This window comes from Priapulus caudatus, unplaced genomic scaffold (genome assembly GCF_000485595.1).
Source record: "Priapulus caudatus unplaced genomic scaffold, Priapulus_caudatus-5.0.1 Scaffold574, whole genome shotgun sequence".
Taxonomy (NCBI): Eukaryota; Metazoa; Priapulida; class Priapulimorpha; order Priapulimorphida; family Priapulidae; genus Priapulus; species Priapulus caudatus.
The window spans coordinates 22,271-38,434 of record NW_014577635.1 but is presented as its reverse complement, the minus strand read 5'-3'; the positions used below and the strand labels follow the sequence as shown (position 1 = coordinate 38,434).

General features: G+C 41.1%; 3 protein-coding genes across 8 annotated transcripts in view; all 3 read right to left on the bottom strand.

The window, feature by feature from the left end:
- LOC106811781 (phosphatidylinositol 4,5-bisphosphate 3-kinase catalytic subunit beta isoform-like) overlaps nucleotides 1-583 on the bottom strand; it is a 31,828-nt gene extending 31,245 nt beyond the window's left edge. Inside the window, exon 1 of the mRNA XM_014815498.1 lies at nucleotides 321-583. The gene's annotated coding sequence lies outside the window, so the exon portion shown is untranslated. The remainder of the gene's footprint in view (nucleotides 1-320) is intronic.
- A 4,644-nt stretch (nucleotides 584-5,227) lies between these two features.
- LOC106811788 (60S ribosome subunit biogenesis protein NIP7 homolog) lies at nucleotides 5,228-9,634 on the bottom strand. 3 transcript variants are annotated; one of them, XM_014815508.1, is made up of 6 exons: nucleotides 9,476-9,634; nucleotides 8,313-8,399; nucleotides 7,618-7,756; nucleotides 7,222-7,362; nucleotides 6,349-6,485; nucleotides 5,228-6,264 (listed from the first exon to the last, which is right to left on the bottom strand). In XM_014815508.1, the coding sequence occupies exons 1-5, from the start codon at nucleotides 9,529-9,531 to the stop codon at nucleotides 6,366-6,368; spliced, it is 543 nt and encodes a 180-aa protein (XP_014670994.1). In that variant the 5' UTR covers nucleotides 9,532-9,634; the 3' UTR covers nucleotides 5,228-6,264; nucleotides 6,349-6,365. The 3 variants fall into 3 exon arrangements, with proteins under 3 accessions (XP_014670994.1, XP_014670995.1, XP_014670993.1); XM_014815509.1 differs by having other exon boundaries at nucleotides 5,228-6,289; nucleotides 6,374-6,485; XM_014815507.1 differs by having other exon boundaries at nucleotides 5,228-6,485.
- Nucleotides 9,635-10,580: 946 nt separating this feature from the next.
- Nucleotides 10,581-16,164, bottom strand: part of LOC106811785 (heterogeneous nuclear ribonucleoprotein A2 homolog 1-like) — a 9,403-nt gene continuing 3,819 nt past the window's right edge. For 2 of the 4 annotated variants that reach the window (XM_014815502.1, XM_014815503.1), the window contains exons 8-11: nucleotides 15,466-15,618; nucleotides 15,218-15,349; nucleotides 14,469-14,593; nucleotides 12,315-13,247 (exon numbers count right to left, since the gene is read on the bottom strand). In XM_014815502.1, coding sequence (XP_014670988.1) covers nucleotides 14,502-14,593; nucleotides 15,218-15,349; nucleotides 15,466-15,618 — 377 coding nt within the window. In that variant the 3' untranslated portion in view covers nucleotides 12,315-13,247; nucleotides 14,469-14,501. Of the gene's footprint in view, nucleotides 10,964-11,117; nucleotides 11,188-12,314; nucleotides 13,248-14,468; nucleotides 14,594-15,217; nucleotides 15,350-15,465; nucleotides 15,619-16,164 lie in introns of those variants that run through there. The other 2 variants (XR_001394201.1, XM_014815501.1) reach the window with 2 other exon arrangements.

Here is a 16,164-nt window from a genome sequence, read left to right as displayed (position 1 = left end):
CTTGCCGCGGAACTGCGAGCAGCACTTCGGATTAACACCTCCTTTCGGCAACGCTTCTCTAGTATCCCATCTCATCTAGATATTCCCACTACTAGCCCAACTTTACTACAGTACAGCACATATAGTCATAACTTCAACGAATATTCTCCAAAGTCCAGTCATGGGGACTCTCTATTCTAGACTCTAGGCTAGGTTGATCAAACGATCAGCTAATGAGCTATTGAGATTGATATTAAATTAACATTGCGAATTCGAGATTACAATAATACTACATTACTAGTAATACTAATAGTAATAGTTAATGGTAGATTGGTACTCACTTCCAGGTCCGTTTATTAATAATAATATTATTATTAAGCCACGGTTGGACAAGATGCCAGCGTAAACGAATTTCATTATCAATGTGAAGGTTTACTCCGTCTCAAGCACAATCACACACACACTCCCTCGTGCGCTGCGAAGATGTGATTGTGTCCTTGAGCTACAGCTTGAGCTTGAGCTTGTGCAGACAGTGTTTCCTACAAGCAAGGAGTGTTTAGTTTCGAACCAAACTTTGTACCCCTACTTCCGTCACTATCGCCACAACAGGAAATCATGGTCGCTCAATAAATATGTTGAAACTCGGTTACGATTAATTTTCGCATTGTTACATTATGTTATTTTTATTATAAATTTATGTTTAATTAACTTTCGGCGAAATAAATTTTTTGCTCAATAAATTTGTAGTAAAATTTTGTGTACATATTTTTGTAAAAATGTTTGAAACGTAAGCGGCCGGTTGATGTAAACAACATGTCTATCGAACTTGACGACGTATATATTCAAACTGTTGAGTTACCATAACCTCATAACATCATAAAGATTACTCTTCAAAGTCCAAGGGACTATATCAAAGACGGAGAGAGAGACAAACTTGACAAAAAGACAGTTTAATACATCGGATCTTAGTAGCCTAGAAAAAGAGAAAAAGCTTCAATTTTGCAATCGCCAATTCAATTACCAAGGCCAAGGCAAGGGAAGGAAAGAGTAATCCCATATTAAACTTTATAAGATAAGAGATTATTTTATCACTTTCAATATCAGCAGATACAAGGCTTTTTTAACAAAATATACATAACGTGCAGTGAAGGGATGGCGAAAAGACCATACGGTCATCTAGTCAGCCAACCCTTAATTTTTAAATTAATTAAGTATAACTTTAGGCGTCTGTCATAAGAATACGATGTATGATGAGAAATATATGAACAAAGTGTTTGTATGATAACAATAAAACAAAAGCAAAATTGAACATAATTGGAAATAGAACAAGCAGCAGACATGAAGTTATATACAAAATATGTTGGACACATATAAATGAAATATATTTAGTAATCAGTACAATACAGTAATCGAATATTTACATGCTAATAAAGAATAACTTAGGCAACATATATTACAATTTATGTCAATGACATGATTAAATGTATGAAAAACTAATCAAAATAAATAACAAAACAAACAGAACGGTTTTTTAAACTGAACATATATAGGTGAGAAAAGAAATATAGCATATAAAGAAATATACTTATCAAGAATATGTATGAAGCAGTCACATAAGATAGGAAAATAATGAATTGTAAGCATATATTTAACACCTTTACATACGTTAGATTTGACAATTAATAATTACATGCAAGAGTAATCAGTATCAGAGTACAGTAAGCAGTATGTACAGTAATCGAATATTTACATGGTAATCAAGAATAACTTAAATGGCCTATATTACAATTCATGTGTCGCCTTATCGGGTTTCCCACAGACGGAAGGGAAGAATTTAGATGTCTAAATAACAACATATCATCGAGCTTGAATTAGGGATAATCGAAAATTGGTTCCCCAATCTATCTATCTAGTTATGTATCTAATTATGTATGTACTAGTTAGTCTAGAACGTGGATTTGCAATCCCCCTGCACGAAAAATTACACCAGGGCAAGTAGTGCAATGCACTATATACTTTAATGACTGAAACAATGGCATAGTGCTGCCAAAATTCTTTCATAAAAAAGATGGTAGATGGCGCTTTTGAAGGAGGCATTTTAGAGATTAGGGATAATGCTTTAAAAATAATAAATAATAATGGAAAACAATACCTACACAGTACAATACATTATAGTACATTATTGATTATATAATTTTAAGGAATGTTAGCCAAACAGTTGAGAAATTTTACATAGGTCCATAAATAATTCTGTCTAGATTAGAGATGTTAAGCCACCACAAACAAACCGTGCAACCACATGTATATCAGTTACAAGTAAACAAGAAGACAAGTTACGGCCAATAAATTTTCGGGCACAATGACTTGGATGGCCCCCGGGCAAACTGTTTGTGGTGGCTAAGAAATTATTTGGTCCACAAACTGTTTGTGGTGTCTAAGAAATTTTTGGGTCCTCAAACTGTTTGTGGTGGCTAAGGAATTTTTAGGTCCACAAACAATTTTGCCTATCTTTCCTTTATATCAACAGTATTTAGCTATTTCCTGACTAGTTTTTACTTCGTGACTACTAAGAAGTAAATCATGTTCCAGCAATTTCTGTCAAACAAGTAGAACTCCAGTGATAGCAATGAAATACTGAAATACTATGGGTATGCCTAATAAACAAAGCTAATACCTAGTTTTATTAATAATGGAATAAATTGAACACAATTAAGGGCCTGTTCAAACTTGTAAGGGCCTGTTCAAATTTGTAAGGGCCTGTTCAATTTGTCTAAGGGACTGTTAAAATTTTGGGTGGGCCTGTTCACATTTTGGCTAATTTCATGCCCTGTATACTGTACTGGTCTTCAGTCTGCAAGAAGAAAAACTGTGTAATTCAAATACTGAGAGGCAGTAATAATATGGACTATGTGGTGTCTAGCATTTAGAAGACATTATGTAATACTCCTTATATATATATCTATGTACTACACATGCCTACAAATAAATATTGTATCGTAATTTACTAGCTTACATAGTGTTATGTTTAATTTAAGGCACGCTGACACAGGAGATCCTCTGCAATATGAGTGGAAGAGGGAGAGACAACGGTAGACCAAGACGACAAGGCCGGTCGCAACCGCCATCTGGTGGCAAGCGTCCACATGGTAACGTCAATCCTAGCCGAAGAAGATGCGACAGTGAGGAAGATGCAGGAATCACATCCCGCATGGAATCGAGGGGTTGCCGGGCACCTTCAGGCACCACACATCCCAAGGGGACGCGACATCAGACAACTAAGGTTAGAACTGTTTCGTTGTAGGTAAAACACAGTGCTGATGGTAGTAACTAATCAACCATGAGCAGAATCTATGCTGCAGGTAGAAAGAACCAGAAACATGCTAAATTTAATCAAGAGCAAGACTAACTGTTATCACTTTCATGTACTGTGTGTTGTGGGATAGGTGGATTTACACATATTAAAACACTAAGGTGACTATAGCCATTTTACACAGTTTTTAAAAGTGTAACTTGATGACATCATGTATAATTAATACAGAGACATGTATTAAATGGAAATTAAACGAATCCACTACTCTACACCAACAACGCCTTCCAATACTAAAATAAAATCAGGAGTGTATAATATAGATTATATACTCCTAATCTATATTAATTATTATTTATTATTAATGTATGTTAATCTATATTATACACTCCTGATAATATTACAATATCTGATTTTAGAATGACGCAGAATCTGTGAGTACGTCCGGGGGAATGTTGTTCACTAACAGCTCAGCGAGTAAGGGACTCCACAACACTTCACGCGAGCTCGAACGTCAACCAGCGGCGAAATCAAAGATGCGTCCGTCGCGAAATGTTAACCGCCATTGCAGCGAAATCCCGCTCGACGCGTCGGTGATCGAGCGTGAACTTCACGCGAGAACTAGCGGCGACTGCTGCCCCCGGCGACCCGTGGCGACGGTGAAGCTTCCGAGGATGAGCAGTCAGCGTGCGGACACACCTGCGCTTCAGCAGCACTACCACGTGTTACCTGACATCGTCGAGGGCCCCAGGGAGGGTCCTCTCATCAATCTGCTAATGAATACGAGGAGTAGAAAGCATACAGACGAAGCCGCTACGGCGGAACGTCATATCTGCATTGCTGCGGCAGAGAGATCTGATCGTCGGTCTTGTGATAAGGTAGACAGTTCTTCCATGAGCAGGAACATCAACGCTGACACTGATGTTAAGAGTGCGTCACAGATGCATTCAGCAGACGCCCCGCATGATAGCAATGGTGCGACGGATCTAAGTGACACTGGTGTGCAGCGGGAACAGCGTACCGTAGTAAGCAGTGACAACAACAGTAAGGTAGCGGCAAAGTCAAATACGCGTCCTGCACAGCAAACGAACACGTCGAAACCAGCCAAGTCCTCACGCGGGGTAGCGAAAATAAGCGATAAACGAGAGAAAAAGACTACAGAGAAAACAAATGGGAAGAGAAATGTAGCTGTGAAAACTCGCTGCAATCAGCAGGCACTGCGCGGCAAGAAGAATGAAAACAAAAGCGTCTCCGCCGCAGACGTGGCAACGAGTAACGCGGAGTACATCACCGTAGCGGTGAAGCTGCCGTGCGGGCAGCGAGTGGTGGCGAAGTATCGGACGAGCACGACGCTGGCTGCCGTCCTGCGCCGTACGGCGACGATCGCTAACGTGTCGCTCGCAGCCAACGCGAGAATGTCGACGTCAGACGTACCGACGGTCATCCTACAGGACGAGAAACTGACGCTGAACGACGCACATGTCCGCGACCGATCCCTGCTACATGTCCACTGTCCCCCTCGCGGCGGCGCGGGCTGAAGGTGCGTGCAATAACCGACGCAGACACACGCACATCTTTATGTCCTCCGAGTTACTGTTAAGCATTCAATCAGGTTTTAGATGTGTGCATATTATACGTAGCCAAACATAGCGATTACAGACAGATGCGAGTGATGATTCAAGTGACAAACAAGCACTATTAAACCGTGTTTCACCGACATTTGTTAACACCTCTGCCATATGTTGTGTAATATTATTCTTAGAGAAATGATAAAAGAAGCTAGATGTGTATCATCTATATAGCTAGTTAATGAGCGAAAAATATATTTGTATACAAAACTTGTTTTGCACCAATGTTTATATAATGGTAACATAGGGAAGTAATGTAATTATCATAAATGCATTAACAACAAGTCATGTACATAAAAAATAAATAGACGAATTTTTATGGATTTATAAATCATTTATTTATAAACTGTTGTGTTTCCTGTTAGTAGACTGTGATGTCTTTCGAGTCACAATTTTAATTTCCAAACTTTACCAATTTCTTACTCCATATAACGAACACTTTTACAATCTGCTGATTATATTTTTGCCATGCCACACGAAAAACAGCAAACCAGTTTACCATTGCAGTCTTTGCCGTTTTCCGGTAAACCGTCTGTATGGAATGTACTTAAAGCCATCAAATGATCTCACAATGGGATATCCTCTTAATCTCTAACTTAAAGCAAAAAGAAACACATTTTTAAATTAAACTAGTACACCCTGATGGATGGTTCGCTGTATACCCTAGAAGGCAATTACAATGCCATGGTTGTCGTCGGCAATGTGGATTGTGATACAATGGGGACAGGGTACAGCATTAGCAGTACGTCACACACTGTCGTCATGACCTATTCGATGCCACCACTTATCATCAGGGTTTGCCGTGATGTCACAGATCTCATCACACACTGTCCTCCAATGACTTTACCAGTCTCCAATGCCATCTAGCTATACAGATGTTACAGCTTGATTTCATGACAGACGTCACACGAATTGAAAATTATTAGAACATCAGGGTGGAGCTGCATCATCAATAGTTACATGCAAGTAGATGGCGTTGTCATTGGTTACGGGCACACACAGAGGCTGTCGCCATTGGTATCGAACATGTTGAGATCGTCGTCCTTAGTTACAGGCACAGATGCTGTCGTCGTTGGTTATGCACACATAGAAGATGCTGTAGTTATTGGTTAGGAACACGTGGAGGCTGTCGTCGTTGGTTACGAAGACAGATGCTGTCGTTGTTGGTTACAAACACGTGGAGGCTGTCGTCGTTGGTTACGAAGACATAGATGCTGTCATCGTTGGTTACACACACGTGGAGGCTGTCGTCGTTGGTTACGAAGACATAGATGCTGTCGTCGTTGGTTACGCACACGTGGAGGCTGTCGTCGTTGCTTGCGTGTGATGGGGGGGGCGGTGTGTTGGCGTTGACTACGTCAGCGTGACTACGTCAGCGTGACTACGTCAGCGTGACTACGTCAGCGTGACTACGTCAGCGTGACTACGTCAGCGTGACTACGTCAGCGTGACTACGTCAACGTGTCTTCACTGCGCACGTACTCACCGACGTCCGCCTGATGGAACGCGACGATCGTCATCGGGTCGGCACGGCGACAGTCCTGCGTCGACTTCGCCAGCACGCCGAAACCCTGCATGAAATACACAACACATTGTTATGTTGCTGCTGGTCACTCATTGTCCCCTTCAATCTCTCATGGCATTATGAGATCTGCAGTGGCAAGGTTTAATCATGCCCTTATATTACATATACATTATTACAGAAGCTTATAAATGGAATTTAAAGCCATTTATTCCATAATTCCATTTATAAGCTCCTGATTATAATATATATATTGATGTATAGTAGATAAGTTCTTCATATGCACGATATCACGATATTCAGTTGTTATAGATAAAAAAAGAATAAATCGACATTTAGTTTTACACTGTAAGTGCTTTCATCTTTATCGAATCTTCAGGTGCATATATAACTGTTTTTTCGCCAATACTCTGGGTGTGAGTAGGAGGCACAGCTGGGCAGTAGCAGCTATTATATTGGAACACTAATCAGAGCCTACCATAGAACTCTCCATATACTGCCATTACATATTTAGATATATGCGCGTTCTATTATTAATTGCAGTCGTTGGCAACCCAAGAGAGCAACTGTGCTATTAAACCAATTGAATTTATAAGTGCAGAGTTGTGTTCTGTGCCTTTATACACAGATCTGGGCTGTATTTAATATGTTACAGAAACACATTTAGGCCTTTAGACCTGATGTTTCTTAATGTATTCATTGTGCGATCAGTGAGTATGCACTAGAGGCGAAACTGAAATCACTGCGTTGACGATGTTACTGACGAGCAACAGTGGCGCCCTCACCAGTGGCAGGTCGCCCATCGAATATACGACGAGTCCCTGGTACTGCGGCGTGCTCTCTGTGATGCGGCCCAGACCAGACTTCATCACGTGATGGCCGTAGAGAAACTGTTGCTCTGCACTTGGCTTCAACCATATCTTGTACTGCGAGGAATAACAATAACACACATGACATCTTAGGTGGCAGATCCACGTAGGGATGGGCACAATGGGTGGGGATTGACCCTCCCCCTCGGACCCTTCGTTTTCTTAGGTGCTACACATCCTATTCGCACTGTAGTTATGACCAGTTCCTTCATTTCAGTCCGACGCTTCCCTGCGAACAACGTATTTGAATGAGCAAGCACACATACATTATACACAAAAATCTAGCGGAAGATTCCTGCACGCATTCCTCACCTTGGCGTACGGAGCGAGGTAATCAAGAGCTGTGACGTGCAACCGGAATTTTTTCGTCTTGGTGAACTTTCCGAAGCAGGTTCCAAAGCTGACGAGGTTATCGTGTGAGATGTTAGCTGCTCTTTTCATCAGCGCCTCACTGACATAGAAACAATGTCATGTATAAACTCACCCTAGAGACACAAGCTGCACGCATACGACTACTCATTATAGTTACAACTGTGTTGTTAGAGACCAGGCAGCTTTATAGGATGCACCTCTATCGATAGAGAATGCTTGAGAGTTGTGAATACAGCAGTTATACAGTGAAACTACTTACACAGAACGAATAGCTTACATGAAGCAGTATTTTTACGTTTCTGATGATCGAGTTTATTCTTCAATTATATACACTGTCACTCTCAATAGATGCTAGTCTCATCTAAATATTGGGAGTAGGTGGTGTGACAACAAAACTTTGTGTGTAATTGCTTGTGTGATGTGGTTGCAGGAGGGAAACGTAATATAACAGTAAAGTGAGAAATTAGGGGGGGGGGCAGAACTAGGTTGGAGAACATGTGATAGAATGTGCATGATAGTGAGAAACAAATTGCAGGTAAGAATTCCCTCAAAAATATCCCAAGCGATATGCGTCATTCGAGAATATATCCTACAATAAATATAAATGGTTTTAGACACTTTTACTGTTCACTTACCTAACATAATAGACCCGGTCATTGTGCAAACGAAAGCAGTAAGTACCGTCCGGCCTATCAATGAGCAACTTTATGTTTTCTCCGATGCTGAGAAATTAATAAAAAGTACATAATTTATACTTTCTTCACAAACCTGAAGCCATAACCCGATGTCATTTTCTGATGCAAGGTGTGGGATGATAAAACATTTAAGTGTATTTTTCTGTGTGCACATCACACCATTGAGTATAGATACAATAATGTAACCCAAACCCAGGATAGGGTTACAACGCGTCGCTATGGTTTTCTGTGGAGGAAATTCAGGGAACCCCTGAGTGAATCACTCAGGGCGGTTTGCTGGTGCGTTTTCAGAGACTAGAACTTCCAAACTGGGTTTATTCTCAACACGAACCTTCTCCGCTATCTTGGAACTTACTATGTATCAAAATACTCTGTATTAAACTAATATAACCTGTTACAAAAATTCGAAGTGACGAGCGGCGGATATTTCGAGCGCCATTTCTGTTGACCTGTGACGTACGCATTCCCAATGCGCATAGCAATCGGCAAACGCAGCGCCCTCCGATTGGTCGGTAAATCCGCTCTTCAAACCGAAGTACGTCACAGGTCAACAGAAATGGCGCTCAGTTTATTCGCCACTCGTCACTTCGAATTTTTGTAACAGGTTATATTAGTTTAATACAGAGTATTGTGATACATAGTAAGTTCCAAGATAGCAGAGAAAGGTTCGTGTTGAGAATAAACCCAGTTTGGAAGTTCTAGTCTCTGAAAACGCACTGAGTGATTCACTCAGGGGTTCCCTGAATTTCCTCCACAGAAAACCATAGCGACGCGTTGTAACCCTATCCTGGGTTTGGGTTACATTATTGTATCTACATTGAGTACGTACTAGTAGTAGTACTATTGAATGCAGATGAAACAAGATTTGTGTAAAAAAATTATTACTGGTAGTGGTAAAATGTTCTGTTCGGAACTAAAGTAAAGTGTCACCATTTTTAAGTGTAAAACCAAACCTGCCACATTCGCAGGTACTTGAGCCGTTTAAAAAATAAAATGATTACAAATAAACACAAATCACTACCTCAGTAGGTACCTGTCCTCACGCTCCTCACCGTAAAAATCAAGCAAGCTGTGGGAATAAAACACTAAACCTACAAACTTACTACTTTGCTAGTTTTTCGAAGAATGTCTTCGTCTCTTCGTCAGTTAATGGTCTCATTTTGAATAAATATTTTAGCAAATTATACGCACAAATACTGAAAGTCGAACATTCACAGAGACATTAGAAAACGTGCTTCGTAGAAGGGGGCAGCCATTTTTCTATGACGTCATGGCGATATGGCAAATCATGCAGTCGGCTGAAAAATGCGATAGGATATGTTTACTAGGCACTTCTAATTTTAACATATATTTTAAATTTAATTAGGGTCAGGGTTAGGGTTAGGGTTAGGGCACTTTTTAGGGTTTTTGCATCATTCTTTAATATATCGTAAAATACATGTTAAAATTAGATAAATTGGCATACGGAACGCCTCGCAGTCCTAGATTATCTCACTCAAGGGAAAAGTGTTTCATTCAGTTACTTAGATAGCTCTAAATGGCATTACCACATTAGAATTTAAAAAATAAAATGAAAACAATGAAAAGTGAGATAATCTAGGACTGCGAGTAGAAATGACATATGAACACTTTATAATTATTTTCCACACGAGATGGCGCCAAAGAGTCATATTTTAAATAAATATATTTATTACCTGGTCGAGGTTATTATATCACTCCTCACAGCAGGTTCTATCCCAGAAACCACCTACGCCCTACTCCCTAACCCTAATTAAATTTAATTAGGCTTTTTTTTTAAATAGTTCATATTCATATAGTGCTTCCAGTGCTTCATATGTTAAATAAACACGATATGTATTTCCTACAGTCTTAACTCTATAATTTTGTTGTTTGTGGCGTTTCCGAGGAGAATTTGAACGGTATTGACCGAAAATCAACAATAATACTAGGCGAAATAATCGTTCTTTGGAGTTCGGTAGTAAATTATACTTAAATACGTTGTTTGTTTACCTTCATTTTATTATTGAAACGTTCAAAGTTCCCGTACACGCAGTCAGTAGGCGTTTGGCCAGTTGTATATGTTAGTTGTTTTCTTGAAAAAATGTAAGAACTTATGCAGCGACCGTTTTAATTTGTAGCATTGGTGGTACATGTTGTTACATGAAACAAATACTAGTAAATAGGTATAAAAAAGCTTTATTCGTCATAAATCCTTCAATGATTTATTTAAATATGCAATAGAATCATGATTATTTACACAATTTAGCAATGGAACTTGCAAGAAGCAATACGGAACACTAAAATATATACATTTTGAAAGGCAGCAATACTGCAATGTATGTCTATGAATGCTACATGGTTGTTAATTCACAAATCCCATATCTCACGACATTCAATTAGAACCGTATTGCGGATGTATCGGTCTACGTTGTGCTTGATAAGCGACCATCAATGCCAATCAACTGTGGCTCCCACTCTGCCACTTCTCCTCTTGAGGGGGGCGTCCCTGCTCTATGCAACCTTGCGTTCATCCAACCATGGAGTGCCTACAGCTGCTGTCCACCACAGAATGGAGTGGATGAGCACTTGCGCTGAAATGGAGACACTGGGAGTTTACCACGAGCGGGCAAAAAATGTTTTAGACGACAGACGCGCGCCGCAATTTTCCACCACGTTTACGTTGGAATTTTCGACTTAGAAGAACTTGCATGCGACTAATGAGAGGCATTGGAAGAAAATTCGTACCGACGTGTGTGGCCCTAGCCCTCGTGTTCACGCGCTGACATCCGTTGTGTTGGCATGTGTTAGCTGACTCCTGTAAAAGAAACAAAGCTGTAATGTTGTCTTACACAAAGCACAGTAATCTGCTAGCTTGCATGCGCCTCGGCTGCTCTGCCGAATAGACACATGTAGTCGCACGAAGTAAAAGCAAACAACAATCACTACTGCTGTTGTAGCTCCCATGCAATTTGTAATAGTTTTTAATTTGAAAAGCTGCTAGACAAAAATTACGTGTGCTGGGTATAGCGAGATGCCAAGCAGTGTTTCGCTACTATTTTGAACGGATCACCAAGGCCAATCGTGACACTTCCTATCATGAAACCTAAATTGAACGTTCCCTGCAAGTGTTTACCCCTGCCCCCCCCCCCAAACAAGGAATCACGTTTATAATGCTACCTGAAAATTTCCCTCTACACACAACCTAAATTCCTAAAGCACGACACAACAGTAAGAACGCGAACTTCATACGTTACCTGGCGTGGACTATCTACACACACTGTGGATACCTAATTTTCTCGCCTTGCCTAGTGCCTCACTGCCCTGCAGTAGCTGGGGCCTCTCTCTCTCTCTCTCTGAATGGTCGTCTGCACTCGCTAGCTGTCTGCGCTTCCCGGCCCGTCTGTCTGTCGACCGATTGCCATAGTAACAACTTCTGCATTTTGCTATCGTTATATAGCACTTCCACGCACAGACCACACTACCTTCACCACTTCGACATGCACTCGCACTATACTCCATCCATTCTTCTCACAATCGCCGATCACTGGCATTTGATTTGTGTATGTTGAAAAATAATGTTTGTGGACGTGTGAGCATAAATGCAACATTGATGCTCCAAAGTGAAATGACGTTCCTCAGATGGCAGCCCCCCCCCTAAGAACAAATCGAGACCCCACCACCACCACATACACAGACGCTTCTCATGAGTGACACCCACTGCTTGTGACAGACCAGGATCACCCAGGGCCACATAATATGATCTATAGTTCTCTGTTAAACACACTTATTTCAGCCTCCACCCTCTATTTCCTTTACTAGAAAGCATCTTGAAGGGAATCCTGACCCTAATTTCACACATTTCTCTTGCGCTCTCTCAATGGAGTCTTCCCAAGCTACTTTTACTCTCAACTACTCGCAAGCAGACACTACCTAACACTGAAAGATCGTGGAATGTGTACCCTCATCTTTATTTCACACATAGACTAAACACAAATCTAAAAAATATACACTGTCTGCAGTACTGCCACCTTGATATCTGATAATTAAACACTTAGCCTAGTGACAGATGGTGGTTCGTAGCACGTAGATTAGCGACAAATTCACTTTACACAAGACAAAAAGAGACATCTTTGGATGAACTGCAAATTGCTACATGATACAAAGTCTTACACTGAATATTAAGAGAAGATAACGAAGACAACTACCCACCCTCTAAGAGCTTTCCGTGGAGCAAAACCAATCGTAAAACTATTTTCTGCTCTGATAAAACATAAACGGCATACTCCACATTACCAGTATGTCATTCATAAAATGCCAGCCCGTCTACTACTAGTTGGTTACCATTGTCATGCTATATGTACAACGTTCGTCAGCTTAAAATAATAATAGTAGAACAAATTAGCATATAGAGTGTACAGAAACAAGCTGCTACAAAATCATAAGCTGGAGTGCAAGTCACTGTTCTGGTTGCTTCACTGTCGATGTGTAACTGGAGCCTGGCTAGTCGGCTGTGCTGGTGCTTTCACTAGTCTTCCTTCAACCCTGCGACTCTATGTCGCTCAACTGTTCGTGTTTAACTGAAGACTGGCTAGTCGGCTGTGCTGGTGCTCTCACTAGTCTTCCTTCAACCCTGTGACTCTATGTCGCCCAACTGTTCGTGTTTAACTGGAGACTGGCTAGTCGGCTGTGCTGGTACTCTCACTAGTCTTTGTTCAACCCTGCGACTTTACCCTGACCTCATTTCTAGGGTAAACCTGGAGACTACCTAGATCTTGCTTGTGTACTGTAGCTGCGACTCTTTCAGTATATCTCTGATTCTATGCTGCTTATGATATCTCCTCATTGATGATGTTATAAAACATGCTCCCTGAAAGCCTAAACAACAAACAAATCATATTATGAACTGCATAATAAACCCGCTGAGTACGTGAAATGCACCTGACCTCACAATATCCCCCACCTTCCCACATACATAACTGTCTACTTGACACACACTCGTGTACAACTTCAGAAATTTACATTACAGGACAAAGTAAATTGCTTCTTCTTCCTCACCCACACAGGCCTCTGTACCGAAAGAAACTTCACTGCACTAGCCCATCTTTATTTGTCGACTCAGTATTTCTGTGTTGCTTATTATGACTAAGAGAGTATATGCTGTTGCTGCAGATAACTATGTGGAGACGGTTACTACCTCAATTCTACTACTGTTGCTGCTGCTGCTGTTTCAGCTAAAATTACTCTTGTTGCTTATCCCCAGTGCAGTAATCAGTGGATTTTGTGGGAGACAACATTGCCACCGTGCGAATAAATTATAAATATGTACGTTATATTCGAAAGATGCCACTTTACCATTGTTGTTCAACTTAGTAATATCCAACATGGATAGAAACGTCCGTTAAAATGATGAACAGTGCATACAAAAGAATCTATAAATAGTGCGAACTGAAACGCAATAAGGTTTGGTATCGGTTCGCTTAACCTACTAGCACATACTAATGTTACATATGGAGCTTCCCGCTTGCGTAAGAAAACATTTCATTGTACATGTCGTACAAATGTTATTTAAGGTGCTTTAAGTCTCGATCAATCAACTTCTGATGCAGAATATTTTACTGTACCACCAGCCCTTTAGGCTCAACATCCAAAATACGCATTCACACAGCTGATAGCAGCTGCAACATTTCTATGATATCTTGAGAGAGATAAAAGTCCAGAAGGAACTTTCTTAAGGGCTCAAAAGGTCACCTGACATATTTTTTATATGGCAGTAGAAAGCAAACTTTTCAATCCTATTATTAACAGACATGTAAGCAGCAGTTGACGACTGAAATAAATATAATTTCTATTGGATACGTTAACTGTCCTCAGCTATAAGTGCAATGTGTATCTTAAAAATCTGCCCATTGACCTTTGACCTAACATCACACTTGTGGTATTATACTAGCTGCATTGACACAGATGTAGAACAAATCTTCCTCGAAATGGAAATACAAATACAAGGTGTAAATATAATGCAAATGTAATAAATATATAGTATGTAATAATGTAATATGTGTGTAAATGTAATCCTACTCTATCGCAATCCATACATACCCTTAGAAGCTGGTGCAAAAAGCAGACCACTCTCTAGCGTCGGCTGTAGCCTCCTCCACCACCACCACCGTAATTTCCTCCTCCGCTGCTGCTGCCGCCTCCTCCGCTGTTGCCGCCTCCTCCATCTGTTAGTGGAACGAGTACATAGTTCAGCATTATGCTATATCATAAAACAAGAGCGATATCTTTCAATAAAATACTGATAACTTTTATGGCTCATAAACCCATCAACTTCGTGTTGACTTATACCCTTGACACACCGAATTCGGTATTGACCAATGCGCATCAATGCGCATTGTAACCGAACGACATAATTCGATTTCATATGTGATATACCGCTAACACACCGAAACAACCAAACGCAAATCCGAACGCAATCGAACGCAAATCCAACAACGCATTCAACAGGTGATCTTCACGAGAACACCACGTGATTTCATCATCCAATCACAGGATCTTCACGAGAACACCACGTGATTTCATCATCCAATCCCAAACCGAACAGAACCGTGTTGTGAAATTATCGTTGACACACCGCCAAACAGAACCGAACCGAACCGAACCGAACCGAACCGAATCGAACCATAAGCAAACTGCTCAATTTACATACGTATGTGGATTGAAAAACAACCGTATCTGGTGTGTACATAACCGCGTTGAAGCGCATCAATGCGCATTGAAAGTTCGGTGTGTCAACGGTATTATTACGCACATGTAAAGCACTCACACGATAATACAGTTGTACTTACATCCAGAATTGTACGGACCAGATCCACGCTGGGAGTAACTCCCGCCTTTCATCGCTCCACCACCGTATCCGCCAGATCCATAGTCATTGCTGAGCCCTCCTCCAGAGTTGTTGCCCCAGTTACCACCGGCTCCTACAACAATAGAGCATCAATGAGCTTGGACTGTCAGAATTCTTTTTTGGGCTTAAAGAAAAATGGCTAAATCCGTATGTCACTTCCGGTAAATAAGAATGACCATTCACACATACCTTGATTTTGGTTCCAGCCAGCACCACCACCATTGGCACCAAAGTTTCCTCCGCCGCCGCCGCCGCCACCACCAAAGTTTCCGCCGCCCATGTTTCCGCCCATGCCTCCACCGTAACCTCCCTGGTTGCTGTAGCCACCACCGAAGTTACCTGCTGAAAAGAACACATCATTGACACATAAGAATACGAAGGAAGTTTCAACAAGGTAGATTTGTGCATGGGATTAATGACTCCGCATACTTCAGCAGCATGAAGCTACACAAGTAGAAGTCAATAATATCTGTCACAACAATACAGCATGGTCCTACTACTGGCAAAGCCATATAACTACACGCAGTATGCAATAACGATCCAATGCCACACCTGGCTTTCATTTCATACAAACAACTCGATTCTAGGACAACTACCCCCTGGACAATTACCCACCAGGATGATTACCCACCAGGACAATTACCAACCACACTACAAGAATAACGCGACGCGGCGACTGCCAGGCACGTGGCAAGCACGTATATCGGCAGTATCAGCGAATGTTAAAGTTGAAATTATGAAATCATGAATTTGGTCCGTTAGATGAATCATCATTACTGTACGGTGTGTGTGTGGGGGGGGGGGGCTAGGGTAATCGTCCGGGGGTGGGGGTAATTTGTCCGGGTGGGTAATTGTCCTGGTGGGTAATTGTCCTGGTGGGTAATTGTC

Coding starts and splice junctions, on each gene's coding strand:
- LOC106811788 (XM_014815507.1), bottom strand. CDS start 9,531: ATGAGACCATTAACTGACGAAGAGACGAAGACATTCTTCGAAAAACTA. Junction 8,400..9,475: donor TTCGAAAAACTAGCAAAGTA/GTAAGTTTGTAG, acceptor TTAATTTCTCAG/CATCGGAGAAAACATAAAGT. Junction 7,363..7,617: donor ACCTCGCTCCGTACGCCAAG/GTGAGGAATGCG, acceptor TATTCCTCGCAG/TACAAGATATGGTTGAAGCC.